At 52.1% G+C, this 17,922-nt stretch overlaps 2 protein-coding genes across 3 annotated transcripts; both read right to left on the bottom strand.

Moving 5' to 3' along the window:
* Positions 1-2,400: 2,400 nt before the first annotated feature.
* RRP36 (ribosomal RNA processing 36) lies at positions 2,401-12,670 on the bottom strand. The gene is made up of 6 exons (XM_051792723.1): positions 12,442-12,670; positions 7,465-7,603; positions 4,077-4,143; positions 3,184-3,288; positions 2,994-3,063; positions 2,401-2,540 (listed from the first exon to the last, which is right to left on the bottom strand). Exons 1-6 carry the CDS (start codon positions 12,668-12,670, stop codon positions 2,401-2,403), a joined length of 750 nt encoding a protein of 249 aa, XP_051648683.1.
* A 68-nt stretch (positions 12,671-12,738) lies between these two features.
* LOC127473405 (neuronal PAS domain-containing protein 4-like) lies at positions 12,739-17,872 on the bottom strand. 2 transcript variants are annotated; one of them, XM_051792956.1, is made up of 7 exons: positions 15,961-17,872; positions 15,249-15,415; positions 15,015-15,151; positions 14,735-14,840; positions 14,343-14,589; positions 13,445-14,089; positions 12,739-13,374 (listed from the first exon to the last, which is right to left on the bottom strand). In XM_051792956.1, exons 1-6 carry the CDS (start codon positions 16,059-16,061, stop codon positions 13,927-13,929), a joined length of 921 nt encoding a protein of 306 aa, XP_051648916.1. In that variant the 5' UTR covers positions 16,062-17,872; the 3' UTR covers positions 12,739-13,374; positions 13,445-13,926. The 2 variants fall into 2 exon arrangements, with proteins under 2 accessions (XP_051648916.1, XP_051648917.1); XM_051792957.1 differs by lacking the exon at positions 12,739-13,374 and having other exon boundaries at positions 14,046-14,089; positions 14,241-14,589.
* Positions 17,873-17,922: the final 50 nt, after the last annotated feature.

The raw sequence follows: 17,922 nt of genomic DNA on the forward strand, positions 1-17,922 counted from the left end.
CGCCCTCCCCAGCCAGGCAAAAACCACGGGGGAAACACGAACAAAACAGAAACCTGGAAGACGATTTAGTCTGGAAGGAGTTACGCTGCCGAGATGCTGGCGTGGGTCCCGGCGTAGCGGCGGCGTGGGCGCAGGGGCCTCTTGGTTCCCTGCTGTGCGCCTGGAAAAAGCGGCGGTGGCAAAAACGCGTCGGCGGCTTTCAAAAGCGGGAAGCGGCGATCCGCTAAGGGATTGCGCAAACCCCGGGAGCGGCGTGCGGTCCAGGGCCGCCCCCTCCTTTTGAAGGTGCAGAAACTCCGCTTTCAGCAGCCGCGGCGGCTTCTCTCTGTACTGAGCAGCCACACAGTCTTGGGATCCCCGATCTTACATCCTCTCTCCACAGCCGGGATGTAGCAGGCGACGGCAGGCTGCAGGGTATCTCGGTGGCTGCGAAAATAGCTCCGGAGCGACTCCGGACCCGTCGGGACGGTACCTTTCCCTCCCTTTGGAGGAGAAGCAGACGGCATTCCCGGTGGCACCGAGCAGCCATACGGTCTCTGGGATCCTAGACCTGCACCCTTTCTCCTCCGGAGCGCGCCACCAGCAGCCCTCACTCCTGCTTCCGACGTAGGACCATCTGAACTTCAACTGTCTCGGCGTGTTTATGGTGGAAACCACGCCCGCTCGCTGTGACGCGGGTATATTGAATATTCAACACTAAAGCTCCACCCCTTTGCTTTGTAAGCAAAGTAAGGCGTACAGGCCTCAGCAAGAAGATGCCCTTTGGCTCCAGAGGGGCAGGAGGGGAAAGCAAGACCACTTTGGGTCCACCAGACTTGCCACCTCCTGTACAGGACCTACAACCACCCTACATGGGGACACGTACTCAAATGCTGAGGAATGCCACATGGCTCCTTAGCAAGGCTGTGGCAGCAGGTCTCTAGCCAAGCTGGCACATCCCATTTCTACTGCCTTCCCCCAGTTACACTAAGACCTGTCAGCACAGCATCACCCACAGGAATTGCAGTGGAGGCAGGTGCTTTAGCAACACCCTCAGGCCAACGAGCTGCTCATTGTTCCATGTTTTGCTTATAGCAATGCCTGTCCCCTGGCCCCACACAACTGTGGCCCACCTGCACACAGCACAGCTGTGCCCAGGCAATGCCCTGTTCTGCAGAGCCAAGGCACTCTCCCAGCACCAGCTCCAACCTGTAAGACAGGGATCATCCAAGTCACCTCCTTATCAGCACAACCACAGCAGACAGGGGTAACCAGAGTAAGGAGAAACAAGAGAGCTGGTGTTCAAACATAATATTGGAGAGAGGCATTAACTCCCCTAAGTTCAAACACTTTTGACTGTAACAGCAACGACACTGGGAATAAAGGAAAACCAGTATTTTATTTCATACAGGATCAGCTTCCCAGAAGCACTAACAGCCCTGTGGAGACAACCATGAGAAGCCAAGGAGAGAGGCCAAGCTGCTCTGAAGGAGAGATCAGGAGTAGCAGCAGCTGAGCAGTCAGCAGCATGCCCTGTGACAGAGGAAGGCTAGCCACAGCTGGGTCTGCATCACTAGGTGCAGCCCATGCAGAGCAGTGTGATCCTCTTCCCTTTACTCAGCCCTTGTGAGACTACATCCAGATACTGCATCCAGGCTGGGCCACCAAAAGACAGATGGTTGTCTGGGCTGACTCCAGTTCAGTATGTGAAAGTCATCAGAGGCTGAAGCACTGCAAGGAAAGACTGAGGGAACAGGGTTTATTGACCCTTAAGAAGAACAGACTTTGCAGAGACCTTACAGCCCCTCTTTTCCACCCACCCCTCAGACCTGTGACAAGGTTACTGAAAGACAGCCGGGCACTTCAATGAGAACAAGACAATGATATGGATAGCACCAGGCAGGTTTCCTGGATGAGGGAACAAAAAGTTCCATCTTGAGAACCTGAAGCAGTAGAGCAGAGGCCAGGAGAGGTGGTGGCATCTCTCCTGGGACATTAACAGACCCCACCAACACATCCCATGGCAAGCTGGTCTGAAGTCAGTGCCAGCCCTGCTTTGAACAGGTCCTTTTCCACCTCAGTGGAAGTCTGAGAAAACCTGGAGTAGAGCCAGCAATGCAGGGCAGGACTCATGCTTTCCTTGTTAGAGTTAGAAATGAGCAGGTGCAAGGACAAAAACAGCTGTCAACACTGTAAGCATCTGCACGACACACTTGTCACCACCCATGGTCTAAACCACAAGTTAAGAGGATATTTCAGCTACAAAAACCCCACTATTTCCTTCAGTTCAGCCTCTGCTCAGCTGCCTTACAGCATCACTGTGCAGTGGAAGGCAGATATTGGGAAGAAGGATAGCCATCTTCCAGGCCTGGCCAAGGCAGAATGAGTCCCAGTGCCAGACAACAGCACGTCTGTCCAACGTCACAAGTTCTTCTGTGAGGGTAGACGGCGCTTGTCTTTGATGGCATTTCTCTTCCTCTTCTTGTTCAGGAAGCTCTCCAGCTTTCCACTCCTCTTCAGCTCTGCATACTTCTCAGCTAGCTCCAATTTCCGCTTCTCAGCTGTAGAGGAGAGGGAAGCAAAGTTTTAAACCGAAGCGCAAAACACATCTACAGACCAGCCCGTCCTCACCTCCCTGGCTCCCAGGCTTAGCTTGCCCATTGAGCACCAGTACTAGAAAAATCCCTCCATGGCTCTGTGGAATAGTATGGACACCTCACTACAAGTGATTGAATTCCTGTCAGCAGTACTCCCTCTAGGTCTTCCTGCAGCATGTTCACACTGAATACTTACATTTCTTTAGGAAAAAGGGTTTCTTTCCCTGCTTGGCCAATTCCCTCTGTTGTCTCTTCAAAGACAGTTCTCTCTCCCTCAGCTTCTGCTGTTTTTTCTGTGCCTGTTCTTGCTGTGTCTGTACAAAAAAGATGGCCTGTGTCAGCATCGAGGCAGACCTCAGGTCACACATCCTCTCTTCCAGTGCCTCACAGAGAGACGCTGTGCTGAACTCACCATACGGTTCAGAAGCTGCTGAAGTTTCTCCTTCTGCTCCATGTTCCGGCATTTCTTCAGCTGCTTCTGAACCATCTAGAAGAGAGCAGAAAGCTGCATGACTGCCTGTCTGTCACCTCCACTGTGAAAAGCCTTGGAAGAAGTAGCCCCTGCCAAGCAAGGTTCTTCCAGGCAAGGACAGGCACAGAGCATCACCTCCTTCTCCTGCTTCTTGATGCTGTCCAGGAAGCTGTACGTCTTCATAAATATTTCAGGCTTATACTCTCCAGACAAGTCATCAAATCGAGGGTCTCTGTGGACCTGATGGCAAGGAAGGCAAAGGCAAGAGCTGTAGCCAGGATTATCCTATTAATAGCCTGCTTACTCTCCTTTCACAGATCAGACCTTGCCATTTTTTCACCAGCAATATTACACGCCCACCATTGAAACATCTGCATTTGGCAAAGACTGAGTGCGATGATTAAGGTGGCAGTCCCTCACAAAAGCAAGCCTGCATCCAGTCTACCAAACAACAGACATTTCCATATGCAAGTCTACACCCAGGAGTATCCAATTCAAGGAACAGGAGCAGGAGTGCTACCTCCAAACACTTGCAACTCCCAGACCAAGAGCTTGCTTAATATGTGTTGTCAAGGTGATGGATTTGGGAACTCAAACCTATCTAGATTTTCACAGATTAACTGGGTCAGGCCATAAAAAAAGGAGAGATAAAAAGAGATCTCTAACTGCAGAAATCAACATATTCAGATGATCCAGCAATAACAAGTCAAAGTTACATTCAGATTAGAAAGTAGATGGACATTTGAACTTCTGGGATTAGTACTGAACAGTGACTGTGGCTTGCAGTGGAATTGTCATTGGTGGGAGTCATTACATCTTCTAGAAACACTTTGGACACAAACACTGAAGTTAACCTGCAGCTGCTCCTGCACCCATCCCTTCTTCTCCCCAGGGAAACACTATCACTGTCTGCACTCACCAGTAGTCCAGCCTAGTTCTCTAGAAACAGCCGCTGCCATCTGCAGCAGCCCAATTACCAGCATTGCTATGGGAAGTCAGCTCCTGAACTGGGGAGGGGGAGCACCCACCTTCTTTCTAACAGAGACGACTTGTCGCAGAAAAGGCACAGGCTTCTTGGCAGAGATCTCCAATGGCCTGAAAAAGAGAGAAATGTATTTAAGAGGAGCAGATGTCAGAATGAGGCCCAGGCTAATATTTCGGGAGTTAGTCAAACCCTCAGAAGAACACTACTGCACAACAGACTCTCCCAACTTAATCCTCCCTATACCCGCAGAGAGCAAAGAGGTGATTCAGTCGAGCCACAGAAGGCTAAGGCAACCAAATGTATAAATGTGTAGTTAAACCAACCCTACACAGAACTTGTAACAGCCCCACTGTATCAAGTGAAAACCCACCACCTGCATCAGTAGATGTGCTGTACTCGATTATTTCTCTCATAGTCACAGAATGGCTGGGGGTGGAAGGGACCTTTGGTGATCACCTAGAGACCACCACTCTACTAAAGCAGGTTAACCTAGACAAGGTTGCACAGGATTGCATCCAGGTGGATTTTGAATATCTCCAGAGACAGAGACTCCACAACCTCACTGGGCAGCCTGTTCCAGTGCTCAGCCACTCTCACAGTAAAGTTTTCCCTCATACTCACATGGAACTCCCTGTGTTTCAGATTGTGCCTGTTACCCCTTGTCCTGTTGCTGGGCACCACTGAAAAGAGCTTAGCCCCATCCCCTCGACCCCTGACCTTAACATTGATAAGTAAGCATTGATAAGGTCCCCTCTCAGTCATCTCTTCTCGAGGCTGAACAGGCCCATCTCCCTCAATCTGTCCTCAAAAGAAAGATGTTCCAGTCATTTTTTTTGCCCTCCGCTGGACCCACTCCAATAGCTCTGTTGTCTCCCCTGTCCTGAGGAGCCCAGAACTGGACACAGCACTCCTAATGTGGCCTGACCAAGGTCGACTAGCGGGGCAGGATCACCTCCTTTGTCCTGCTAGTAAGGCTCTTCCTAATGCACCCCAGGATACCATTGGCCTTGCTGGCCACAAGGGCACACTGCTGGCTCATGAACAGCTTGTTGTCACCAGGACCCCCAGGTCCTTCTCCACAGAGCGGCATTCCAGCAAGACAGCCTCCAGCATCCACTGGTGCTTGGGCTTATTCCTCCCCAGGTGCAGGACCCTGCACTTGTCTTTGTTGAACTTCAGGCAGTTCTTCTCTGTCCAACTCTCCAGCCTGTCCAGTTCTTGCAGAATGGCAGCACAGCCCTCTGGTGTACCAGCCACTCCTCCCAGCTTTGTGTTGTCAGCAAGCTTGCTGAGGGACACTCTGTCCCTTCATCCAGGTCGCTGATGAATAAGTTGAACAATGCTGGACCCAGTACTGACCCCCACGGACACCACTAGCGACAGGCCTCCAACTAGTCTATTGCATCTCTGATCATGACTCTTGAGCTCTGCCATTCAGCTGGTTCTCAATCCACCTCACCATCCACTCATCTAATCCACACTTCCTGAGCTTGCCTATGAGGATGTTAGGGAAGACAGTGTCAAAAGTCTTGCTGAAGTCAAGGTAGACAACATCCACTGCTCTCACCTCAGCCACCCAGCCAGTCATGCCATCACAGAAGGATATCAGATTGGTCAAGCAAGATTTCCCCTTGGTGAATCCATACAGACTACTCCCAGAAACCTTCCACATGCTTAGAGATGACCTCCAGAATGAGACTCTCCATCACGTTTCCAAGGATGGAGGTGAGGTTTACTGGTCTGTAGTTTTCCGAGTCCTCCCTTCTTGCCCTTTCTGACACTGGCTTTCCTTCAGACCTCTTGCACCTCTCCTGCTCCCCCTGCCCTTTCAAAGATGATGGAGAGTGGGTGAGCGATAACATCTGCCAGCTCCCTCAGCACTCATGGATGCCAAAGTAGGGAATTTCTGCACTAACCTGGAAGTTACAAAGACAGGCCAGGCTCAGCAAGAAAGCACGCTGTAACACCAGTAAGGAAAAGGTCAGCGCCAGGATAACGGGCTGCACAGCGTGTCGTACATATCCCAGAAGAGACTTCACAATGAATCCTCACAAGGATTGTGAGGATTACAGTGACAATCAATTAAGGGAAAAAGTTTTCCTTGCAACACAGGCCTTAGAGCTTGATGCTTCAGGTATATGAGGGGGATGGTATAAGGTGGCAGAACAGGGTATTACTCTCCCTGTATTACTTGGATGCTGCGCCCTGTGATTTGTCAGGTAAGGTACCAGAAACATGAAAAACCTGCTGAGAGCACCCACAGCGTGGCCATTGCACCCACAGTCAGCCACAGGTAACATCAGAGCAGGAACATAACCGCCCAGGAGTAAGTTTTCCAAATCCCTCTTAGAGCAGCATTCAGTGTATTTCCATGTCTGATGATGTGGCTACACCCCTGTACAATGCTCCGGAGTCAGCTTGATACAGCACTGCTGAAGCCAGCTAAGTGCCAGGGGATTTCCTTGATGTCCTTTCTTTAAGAAACTCACTTCCATAACAAAAACACAAGAGAAACAACACGTGGGATTTAACAGCAATACATCGCTTAAAGGATTAGGGGAATTAAATAAAAGTAGAATTATGCAAACTGTGTGGCAGAAATTAGAGACACTGTGTGAAGATGCTGCACTACACAAACTCCCCCAGAACCCTGGGTAAAAGGAAAAGCAGAAACATTATTCTAATCAACTGTTTACAGCAGGAGAAACATGTATTAAGCAGAGATTCAGAAAAAAATTAGAGAGCACTAGTGTAACAGAGGAAACCTGTTCAAATCACTTGGATGCAACTCTGAGGACTGAAAATTAGCTAAATACTGCAAATAAAGGGTAAGAGTATTGCTGTTACTAGTGGGGGTCTGTGGAGACTGTAAAAAGATCTGATAGTTTTTGTTGTGCCAAATACAGGAAAAAGTCTGTAATGTTCTCCCTCTGTAGAGAGGGGAAAAGGGGAAAATGAACACAGACAAGCCACAGATAAGACAACAGCAGGATGAATGAAATTGCCTGTGACTGTAACTCCAGCCAGTGGAGCCAGGCAGAAGATGCTGATAAGCTGGAAGGTGTTTAGAAACCAGCAGGGTAACTATTTCAGGTCACAGTGGACACTATCATACAGTTTGAAAAGCACACCATGCTGAGGGTGACAAGTGCTTTAACATAGAGGGTATAAAGGCATTGAGTGCCAATTTAACTATCAAGTAACAGGTGGCTGCTGGGGATTTGAACAGGACAGGATATTAAGAGCTCTGAAAACAGCACCAGACCATTCCCAAATGAAACACTATAGTAACAGGCATTATTGTCTAGTACATTAAAGGAGATCTATGCCAGCTCCAAGGCAACACCAGCACTGTGAGGAGTTCCCAGTGTAATTTCTGGAGGCAGAGAGCACACATGCATATTTTTCCGATCACAAAAATGCCTCTTTACCCCTTTTTGCCTTGTTGCTGCTTCACTGTAGCTTTGGTAGGTTTTGAAGTTTTCTTTCCACTGGTCATCTGTTTGCACACTCTTGTTCTTGCATCGCTCTGCATCTGCAGTAGTTCCTCGAAAGACATGTCAGACTGATCTGGAAGAGAGCACAGGACACACCTAAACTGAACAGCTTCTCAAGGCACTTCTCACTCCAAAATTCCTCCAACAGGGATGTCTCAGAGCCTGAGACAGTGACACAAGCACAGTAGTGTCATCCCTGTACAACTGCATGGCAGAAAGAAGTCTCTGCGTCTCTCAGCCTTTGATTCCTCTCTCATTAATCACTTCAGTCTTTACCACTGGAATAGTCTCCCCCTCACCCCAATGTGCCTTTGCTTCTCTCTCCACTCAATAGCACAGAAAAGAGCAGTACAAAGGTTCTACCTGGTACAAAGAGCAGTATGAGCTCTGCACTGGGTTATACTTTGGCTGCATTGCAAATTCTGGCCACCTCTCAGTTCGGACTCTCCCACTTCAACAGACTGTTGTTCCATTGCCTTTAAATGGGCATCATCACACCTCTCACAGCACAAAACCAGCCAAGATGTGAAAGAAAACCACATGGGCTATTCAGTCTGTTAAGATTTGGAGACAAACTCCCCACTGCACATCTGCCATTGCTCTGCTCAGTCAGCAGTGGAGCAGCAGTGGGTCTGCCACAGCAGACCCTCCTCAACACACCAGGGGCCTGTGAACTACTGAAATCTAGACATTCAACCTTCACCACTCACTGCCAAGAGAAACAGTTTATAGCCTGATTCACTGGGGAAGAAAAAACCCCACAACACCAAAAAGCAGTTTCATATCCTAACCTTGCTGGGAGCTCCCCAGAACACTATTTACATCCTGTGTTTCATAAAATGTTCCTTCTCTTCTCTGACTGCTGACAACACAGGAAACAGCAAAACTAATTCTACCCATGGTGGTAATGAATGCACAATATTCTGCTGGAATTGTCTGTCGATATGTTTCTTTAATATCCCTCAGTGTCAGTAACCTTTAACACTTCTTATAACAGAATGTAAAAATTATTCTTTCTGGATTTACACCGCTGGGTGTTCAGAACTAACAACTGAAACACTTTTTAAGTCAGCACTTGGATACGCTCATTCTGTTCTCTCGTAGGGGCAAGAAGGGGTTTGTACTGGCTCACTTCTAAAAGGTAAAGCCTTGGCAAATTGACTTGGGTGGTGTTTGCCTGCTCAACACCTCTGAGCAGTGACAGGCACATGGCCTTTCTAAGCTTCTGTGATACTAATGCATTTGTCACAGAACACCCCAACTGTGGCCCAGCAGGAACAATCACATCCTGTCTGTGGTACATTTGCCTTGGCTGGGTGCCAAGTGCCCACCAAACTGCTCTATCACTCCTCTCCTCTGCTAGATAGGGAAGAGAAAATACAACAAAGGCTCACGGGTTGACATAAAGCCAGGAGAAATCACTCACCAATTACCATCACACGAGCAAAACAAACAGATTGGGACACAGTTCTTCATGAACTGCTCCAGTGTGGGTCCCTTTCCACAGAGTGGAGTCCTTCAGGAACAGGCTGCTCCAGTGTGGGTCCCCCACGGGGTCACAAGTCCTGCCAGCAAACCTGCTCCAGCTTCTCATGGTGGCACATTCCCTCACTTCAGTGTGGGGTCCTCCATGGGCTGCAGAGGCACAGCTGCCTCACCATGGGCTGCACCACAGGCTGCAGGGGTATCTCTGCCCAGCCACCTGAAGCACCTCCTCCCTCTCCTTCTTCACTGATTTTGGTGTCTGCAGGGCTCTTTCTCTCACATATTCTCACTCCTTTCTACCAGTTGCTGATCAGCAGCAGGGCTTTTCCCCTTCTTAGATGTTACCACAGAGGTGCTACCACTGTTGCTTATAAAAGCCCCTGGCCACAGCTGAGCTAATGGGACATGTGAGAAGCTTCTGGCATCCTTGTAGCCCACTCACTACCAAACCCTTGTCACGCAAACCCAAAACACTGCCCCAAGAGCAAGGTTTCTGTGTGCTTTGCTAAATTCAGGAAGCAACATGAGGTCAGTCACATTGGTTCAGAGCATGGACTTACTATTTATTATCCCAGTCACTCTCATCCTGGCAATAACTAAGACCTTCTGTTTCAGAAACTACTCTCATCATTCAGAAAACCTAATGGGCACAGCCATGTGTTGCCTCAGGAAATGTTTTCTTTTTGCTTGTTCTGAACACTCATGAACTCTGCTCTGTCGATGTCCTTAGTCCTCTGAAGTAGGCTAAAGGACCACTGCACATCCAGTCAGCCACAAAAGGGACAAAAGAAATGCGAATACAGCATGATTTCATTACACTACTTCCCCAAAACACCCTTCCCCCTTATCTTACTGCAATTTGACATCCTCTCTTGCTTGGACTCCTGCAAACACCCTTGCCCCTGCCTTCTTAGCGATGACAGCACCATTGCCCTTTCTGGTCTCCACCTTTTCCCTTGTCACTCGTGTACAATCGCTTACTGCCTGCCCAGAATGTGAAATCCCCTTCAGACCAATGAGCTGTGCCTGCACTCAGGCATGAGCAGAGTGTCATGCAGCTCAGCAATTTACATTAATCTCGCTATTGGGGTTCACAGAGACACAAGAAAACCAACAAATTCGTGGACAAGAGAATCTGCTGCCACACTGCTCAAATTCAGGAAAAATCTGTGCTGATTATACGAGTTACTGGAGGACAAAGCAATTAACCTCTACATACGGCAATATTTAAGTATCACTCAAAGCATCACTGGGCACACAAATGAAAGACACTGAACAAGGACTAGTGAAAAGGGCAAAGAAAGTATTAAAGGAAAGGAAGAATCATAGAACAGAATCATAGAATCAGCCAGGTTGGAAAGGACCTCTGAGATCATCAAGTCCAACCTTTGATCCACTACCACTGTGGTTACTAGACCATGGCACTAAGTGCCACATCCAGTCTCATCTTAAAAACCTCCAGGGACGGAGAATCCACCACTTCCCTGGGCAGCCCATTCCAATGCCTGATTACCCTCTCAGTAAAGAATTTCTCCCTAATATCTAACCTAAACCTCCCCTGGCAGAGCTTAAGACCATAATGATGTGGAAGATACTCTTAACACAGGTTGAAGACAGACAAGACGCCATCACTTGCACTACAATACTCCACTTAGCTGCAATTCCAAAACAATACTGTTTAAATAGCAAATGCTTACAAGATGTCACTAAAAACAAGACAAAGACACCATGTAAAAAGATGCAAAGGATTAGAAAAGAGATTTGGTATAAACCAGAGAAAGCAAAGGCATGCAGAGCTTCCACTGATAAAATATTTCAATACTGGTACAGGTGACCAGACTTGACTACCCAAAACCTAATGGGGATGATTTCCACACAGTAGTATCAGTCCAAGAAATACACCCCATTTGTAGGAGATTGAATTAGCCACTCACATTCATCAAAACATCACTGGACATAATAAACATGTTTTGGGGTAGAAGTGAATAGTCCTAGCAGATGTTCACTGCTGGGCAGCAGAATTGGCAACTGTGTGTGTGAAAAGGCCCCAGTTAAAAACACAGGATTAGTTTATTTCCCCTGTTTCTTGCATTCTTTCTTGAGGCCCTAATTTCCCCATTTTTTCATTCATTTCCCCCCCTAGAATATAACTTACCTTTTCTGTTCTGTCTCTGTAGTCTATTTCATTTTTTCCCTCCTACCATTTTTTCCCTTCATCCATTATTTTGAGGATTACTTCCTCTTTTTTGCACCTCTTGATACGCTACTGTTACCTACTGATAACAGGGACATTTCCTGCTCAGGAGCACAGCCTCCTCGTGTTTCCTATCCTCCCACAGACTCCTGTGACACATGGACACCTTATGCCTTTCTCAGCCTGTAGAGGGCTATACGACCTGCTGAGCACATCAGAGCGTCCAGGATGCAAGAACAGATGGCCTAAGAAATGGCTGATATCTGCCTAGTTGTTCCCTGCTGAAACAAAATTAGTGCTGGACTCAAATATAACTCCTTCTGTTCCAGACATAAGATTACAGAGGCCTCCAACAGATGGCAAAAGTAAAACTACTGTTCCCATTCACATCCAGCTGTGGAAAGGAAAGGGTGCCTGTCAGTGGTCCTCTCTTTGAGCTTTGCTAAAGCTCACCATTTCCTCACCAGAGAAAACCAAAATGACTAAAACAGATAGTGGGGCACCTTGCCAGTCCCAAAAGTCCACCTTTAGAGGAGATGTGCCTCCCCCCTTGGCCCCACTCAGACACACCATGGAGAACCCTTTCACAAGACAATCAGTGACTCCTCACACCTGCATCACGCCATGTGTTTGACATCTCAGTTTTGTTTAAGGGCCTTTGCTGTACTTTTCGTAAGGTTTTCGTTCTCTCCTGGATCATTTTGAGATGAGGAAACCACACTGTGCTCACCACTGTGGATGAGAACCACCACCTGCACACCCTGAACCTCAGCCCAAGCCGTGCCCACAGCCACGCACCGCCCGGTTCTCCCACTCCACCTGTCCTGGTGAGGACCTCTGGAGCTCCTCCGCGTCTGAATTTGCACAGAGCAATTGTCCTGGAGATGTGTGAGATCTTCCACGGTAGAAGGTGTCCCTGCCCACAACAGGGGGGCTGGAAGTGGATGATCTTTAAGGTCCCTTCCAACCCAAACCACTCTACAGTTCTGTGATTCCACATACGGGGAAGGCAACTACGGGGAAGAGGCCCCTACACGGTTTTTGTTCCAGTGACCGCTCACGCACCTCCAGCGCACACCCTGCTGTGATCCCGAGCTCATCCTCTGAGCGGAGCAGGTGAGGGAGAGATGCAGGACTTGGAATACGAAATGTGACCAAGCCATTTGCCAACTCGTTTCCCGCTGAGCGGGCGGCCGTGACCCCCCGATGCGCGCTGAGGCCGCCGCCCGTACCGGAGGCGCTGCCGCCGGGCCCCCTCTCACCTCTCCCGCCGGGCCCCGCCGCCTCCGCCTCCTCGTCCCCCGAGAGGCTACCGTCGTCGTCGCTGTCGCCATCGCCCTCCGCCGCCTCCAGCCGCCCGAGCGGCTGCTCCGCGACCGCATCTTCCTCGCCCTCCGTGGCGGCGGCAGCGGCGGCAGCGGCGACTCGTCCCCGTCCCGCCCGGTCCCGGCGCGGCCGCATCGCCCCCGCCCGCGGCCCCGCCCTCCCGGAAGCGGAAGCAGGGCACACCAGAGAGTCACGTGGGGGAGCGGGTTTTATTGGCGTCCTTTTTAAGCAAAAATCGTTCCTTTGTGAGGAACAGGTCAGGTACGCACTCTGGTGATATCCAGCTAATTCGTCAATAAATGGTAAAGTGCAAGATCGAGATCCCTCTGCACTGCCGAACTGATGCTGGATTGTATCACAGCCTGACCGAGGTTTCTAACACGAGCACCAGCTGTGTAAAATGAGGGTTTGCCATCGCCTTGAATTGCGTCAGCCGAAGGTCTTAGCAGTGACTGTCTGAACGGAGATGGAGTTACACACAGTGGCCTGCATTAGGAGAGATACAGTCAGCACACCAAGGGATGTCAGTGCCTCTGTAGACTTGAGACCTGTGAGGGCACACTTGGAATGTTGCATCCAATTTTCTCACCGCTCCCCAGTTAAAAGGAGAGGGGAGGAACTGGGGAGGGTTCAGTAGAGAGTTCCCAAGACAGTCAGAGGAATCGGCATCGCCTTCCTCTGGAAGGGGCGGGGGTCTTGGCGCGGGCGGAGCAGAGGCGGTCGGCGAGAGGCGGTCGGCGAGGGCGCGGAGCTGCGCGGCGAGACGGCTGAGCTCCGGGCCCGCCGGCGGGGCGGCGGCGCGGGGCTGCCGGGAGCGCAGGTGGGCCGCCTCCTCCTCCCTGCGGGGACAAGGGGTCAGGGGCGGCAGGTGATGCAGCGGTCCCCGCCACCCCCCCGGAGCCCCCTCACCTGAGGCAGGTGCAGGTGCAGGAGATGCAGCGGCCCCCGCCATCCCGCCTCGCCCACACTCGCAGCCAGGCCCAGGCGCGGTCCCGGCGCAGCACCCGCAGCACCGCGGTCCCCGAGGCGGGCCCGGCGCCGGCCCCGAGCGCTGCGGGCAAGAGAAGCGACTGCGTTAGGCGGCGGCAGGCCGCCTGTACACCCCCTAGGCTGCCCCGATGAGGTCTGCAGGCGGTCACTGCTCTGGCCCCAGCGCCACAGAAGCCACACAGAGCAGAGTCAGACCGTAGGAGTCCTACCCCCGAAAGAGCTGGAGCTCAAGGGGGCTTGTCCCTCCTCTGTGCACTGTGGCAAAGCCTCCGAACCTTGGAAGCTACCTGTGACCTTATAGACAGTGTGTGACCAATTCCCTGCCTCATCCTTTTGGAGCAGGGAGTCTCAGTGGGCAGGACTGAATTCGATTTGTGTCTGCTGTCCTGGATAGACATGTTTCAGGCACATGTAGCCAGAGGACAGTACACATGTTCCTGGGCCCGACACTCACCCACGGCCCTGTGCTGGGCAGCTGCCAGATCAGCATCCTCAGGGTGCAGGAGGCTGTACCAGGACTGACCGACTAGCTCTTCCCTGCGGTAGCCAAGGTGGTAGGTGACACTGGGGGAGACAAGGGGAGTGGGGACTGAGTGCCATACAGGGTCCACACCCTGTCAGCAAGGAGCAGCAGCTGCTTGATGGAGAGCAAAACAACAGAGGTACAGAAATAAGTTGTAAAGGAGGGAAGAGGTCTGTGAGTCTCAGTGCTCACACAGTATCTAGCCTGCATCCCATACAAGGCTTGGTGAAGGGAAATGATTCTTGCTGCCTGAGATGTACAGCTGGAGCTCTGGTGCAAGCAGGCACACCTCACCTCTCCGTGACATCAATAAACGTCATGTCTAGGATGTGCGTGCTCTGGAATACGTCATCCTGGGAACCAGCTTCGCCATCTGCAGGCGACTGCATGACCGGTGAGCAGAGGGCCAGGAAGGCTGTGGTGGAGGGGGAGGGTGGCCAGCTCAGGGCCACAAAGCGCCCACACACTGTCACGACCCGATTCCCTCCGTGCTTCAGCCGGAAGGCCTTGGACGTGCACATCTCACTGACAAAAGTGACTTCTGCAGAGAAACAAACCATTCCGAGTGGGTCAGAGGCTCCCCTGCTCTGCTCTCAGCAGGGCTGGCCCTGGATATCTGATCACAGCCACTGAGGGCCAGAGCAAGATGCCAACACCTGCAAGACGCCAGCAGAGGCCTCCCTTACCCCTGCCAGGCTCCTTCTGGGCGAGGAGGAGCTTCTTGTACACATCCTCATATGCTTGCCCATCCAGGATGTCAAAGACCGTGTCCCCCTGGGCGAGCAGCTCCACCTGACAAAAGAGGGGGCTTTCCTCAAGAACTGTGCCTCTTTTGGTGAGCCTTGGCTGGCACCATGGGCACACAGACCACTGGAGCCACAACCCAGCATCTGCTGGGGCAGTGTGCTGTGCACACAATAAAGGCACCAGGACAGTGACTGCAAATGCCTAGTGAGCAAGCCTTACCACGGAAAGGCCCAGGACCTGAGCCACGTTCTCCGAGATGTAGACCAGCTTTCCACTGGCCGATAGCACAAGCAGAAACCCCGGGAGCAGGGAGAGTAGCTCTGTGCCGAGGGCCGGTTCCGCAGGAGGAGCTGAGCCTGCAGGGGGATCAGGGTGAAGTGCTGTCTTGATGGAGCAGGAGCAGCGCTCCACACAGATGTAAGATAGTATGGGGTACAGCAGTGCCATGGGTACCTGGAGGGAACAGCTGAGCCCCCCGCAGCCGGAGGCACACCAGGGCCATGGTGTGGAGGTAGGAGAGCCGCTCCTTCTCCTGCATGGAGATGGGCAGCAGGGAACGCAATGCCTGCAGCTCTGCATTGATCTGGTCCCGGCGAGCCTTGGAGGCACTCTTGGTTGACCTGCAAAGCCAGCCATCTGGGGAGGTGCATCCAGGGAGGGAAAGGGACAGCATTCCCCACCTGTCACTATGGGGAGAATTATGAGCTTGGGGATATGGAGTGGAGATGCTCAGCACCCATGCCAGCTGCTGCCTCTAGGAGAGCAAACCTTGCATAGCTGTTTCGGGTGCAGGCAGAGGTGCTCAAGGCTACCCAAGGGGACATGCTGCTGGTGTGGCTGGTGTCTCTCCTGCTGGGGACCAGGTTGGACAATGACCTGTGCTTTGGTGAGGAGCCCACGCGACACAACCTCGCCACCAAACCCCGCAAGGATGGAAACTGCATCCAGTGCCAGAACATGCACCCCAGTCCACCAGATATGTCTTTCCTCTTCAACTACCCAAAATCCCTCTGCCCCACCAAGCTCCTGCACCTCCTCCCCACGTGCCAGCTGACAGCCCCACTGTCTCAGGCTGATGTAAGCCTTTTGCAAGGGCCATCAGACCTGTCCCAGGGCTCTCAGAGGCCATCACAGCCCTGAAAGTGGGAGGTGGGGGGCAGCTCACCTGAATGGCCTTGAGGCCCTGGGCGCCTGCTTGCCCGTCCTGGGCAGGCAGCTCATCTCTGCCTGCAGGGGCTGGTGGCAGTGGCTGCAGAAGATGGTCATACTGCTGGTGCTGCGATGCCTGAAGCTGGCAGGCCTGAACTGCTGCCTCCTTCGCTTCGGGCTGTGGCTGAACCTGCTGACCCCTCTGCTCCTGGCCTCCTTTTGTATCCTCCTGGGGTGCAGAGGCCAAGCCACTCATGGAGAGAGTTACCTCTTGTGACGCAACTCCAAACAGCTCAGAGCTATTTTTAGAAGGCGGGCTGCTAAAAATAGCCTTGCAGCCGGCTGCAATCTGAGAGGGGAAGTAATAAAAGGAAGCCAGGGTCTTTAAAGCAAACCTGCCACTCAGGAGGGGGCAGTGACGAAGACAGCAGGGATCCCCCTGCATGGCATACATCTGCCCAGTTCCTGGCCCACAGCTGCTGCCACCTCAGCAGAAGGTTCTGTGTCTAGTCTGCCTGCCTGGCAGCTGCTCTCCAGCATCACTGGTGAGCTGGGTGCTGTGAGAAGGAGCTGATAAGCCAAGAAAATGCACTGAAGATATCTGGACCAAGACAGTGAGAATTTCCCATGCTCAGGCCTACAGCAGGGTCCTGGCAGAGGGAGTCAGGGCCACAGCACCCCTGAACCCAAGAGGACCCTTCAAGGAGATTGGGGTGTTGGTGACCCCATTCTTTTCTTCCCAGAGAGGCCTTTTCCCCACCAAAGGTTTGCTCTCCTAGAGGCAACTGACATGGGGTGCTGAGCCTTTCTAGGGTCTGTTGTCTCCACTTGATGGTGTAGAGATTGTGATTCTTCCCAGACAAGCCCCAGTGACAGCCATTCATGGACAGAATTGAGAGCACCCTTGGGGAGCCTCTGCTCAGCACCACATTACCCAGCCCAGCAAGTCTGTGTGGTCTGTGGGTGTTTCCTGGTGCCTGGCATCCTGCAAGGACAGTAAGCTTGGTGCTTCAGTGCTGGGAGAGGGGATGCCATGGCAAAAAATCACTATTTCATTTCACAGCTTGAGAGAGAGCCTGTGGCTGAAGCAGTTGATTTGAGGAGTTAGAGCTGCTGCACAGCAGAGGGTAGATGTCCACCCAGCCCTCACAAGTAATCTGCAGGTGCCAAGGACCACAAAGGAGGAGCCGAGGCTGGGGTTGTTCTCCCTGAGCCAGATGTACTGTCAGCACACCTGTCTCCCTCCAGGCCCCAGGCTGCCACTGATGCTAATCACCCACCACGGTGAGCTGCCAGTGCATGAAGAACAAGCTCTTGTCACAATTGAGGTGCCTTCTGTTCTCCTGCCACGGGGTTTTCACCACTCTTGTGCCACTCCAGACTGCTCCATTGTGCCCACATTGGCCACCCCTGCAGGTCAAGGAGCCCAGGCACCCACGCAACCTTGTGCTGCTGGATGAGCAGCATTTGACTCTGGCTGTGTGCCAGCCCTCAGGGTAGGGCAGACAGCCTAGGCCCTCTGCCACCCATTCCTGGCATGCGGCTGCAGTCATCTCAGCTGCCCAGGAAACACCATGAGTGCTTCCCTGGGCTAATGCTGTCCCTGCATTAGCCTCACTACAGTTGCCATGGGAGCTCCTCTTCACATCAGACACCGCACATCCACAGAAAGGGGCTTGAGCACAGTGCTCTGTGCCACCTGGGAAGACTGTCCCAGGCACCACTCCATCTCCAGCCCTGAAGCAGGAAGCAACAGGGCATCCACCTTTCTGAGGCAGCACAGCCCAGGAGATGTACACCACTTTCTTCCCTGTCCTCTTGGCAAGGCAGCACAGCCCTGGGCAGGAGGCAGGTACACCAGGGCAGTGCTGCTGTGGAGGGCCCAGCTTTCCTTCTGCCACCTCAGCCAGGGCTCACACCAGCCAGAGCCTGCTGCTGCCACAAGCCACTGCTGGCCTGCAGCTTTGGGGGAAAGCAC

Source organism: Manacus candei, unplaced genomic scaffold, assembly GCF_025592945.1.
Source record: "Manacus candei isolate 608988 ecotype Guabito, Panama unplaced genomic scaffold, ASM2559294v1 h1tg000035l, whole genome shotgun sequence".
Classification (NCBI taxonomy): domain Eukaryota; kingdom Metazoa; phylum Chordata; class Aves; order Passeriformes; family Pipridae; genus Manacus; species Manacus candei.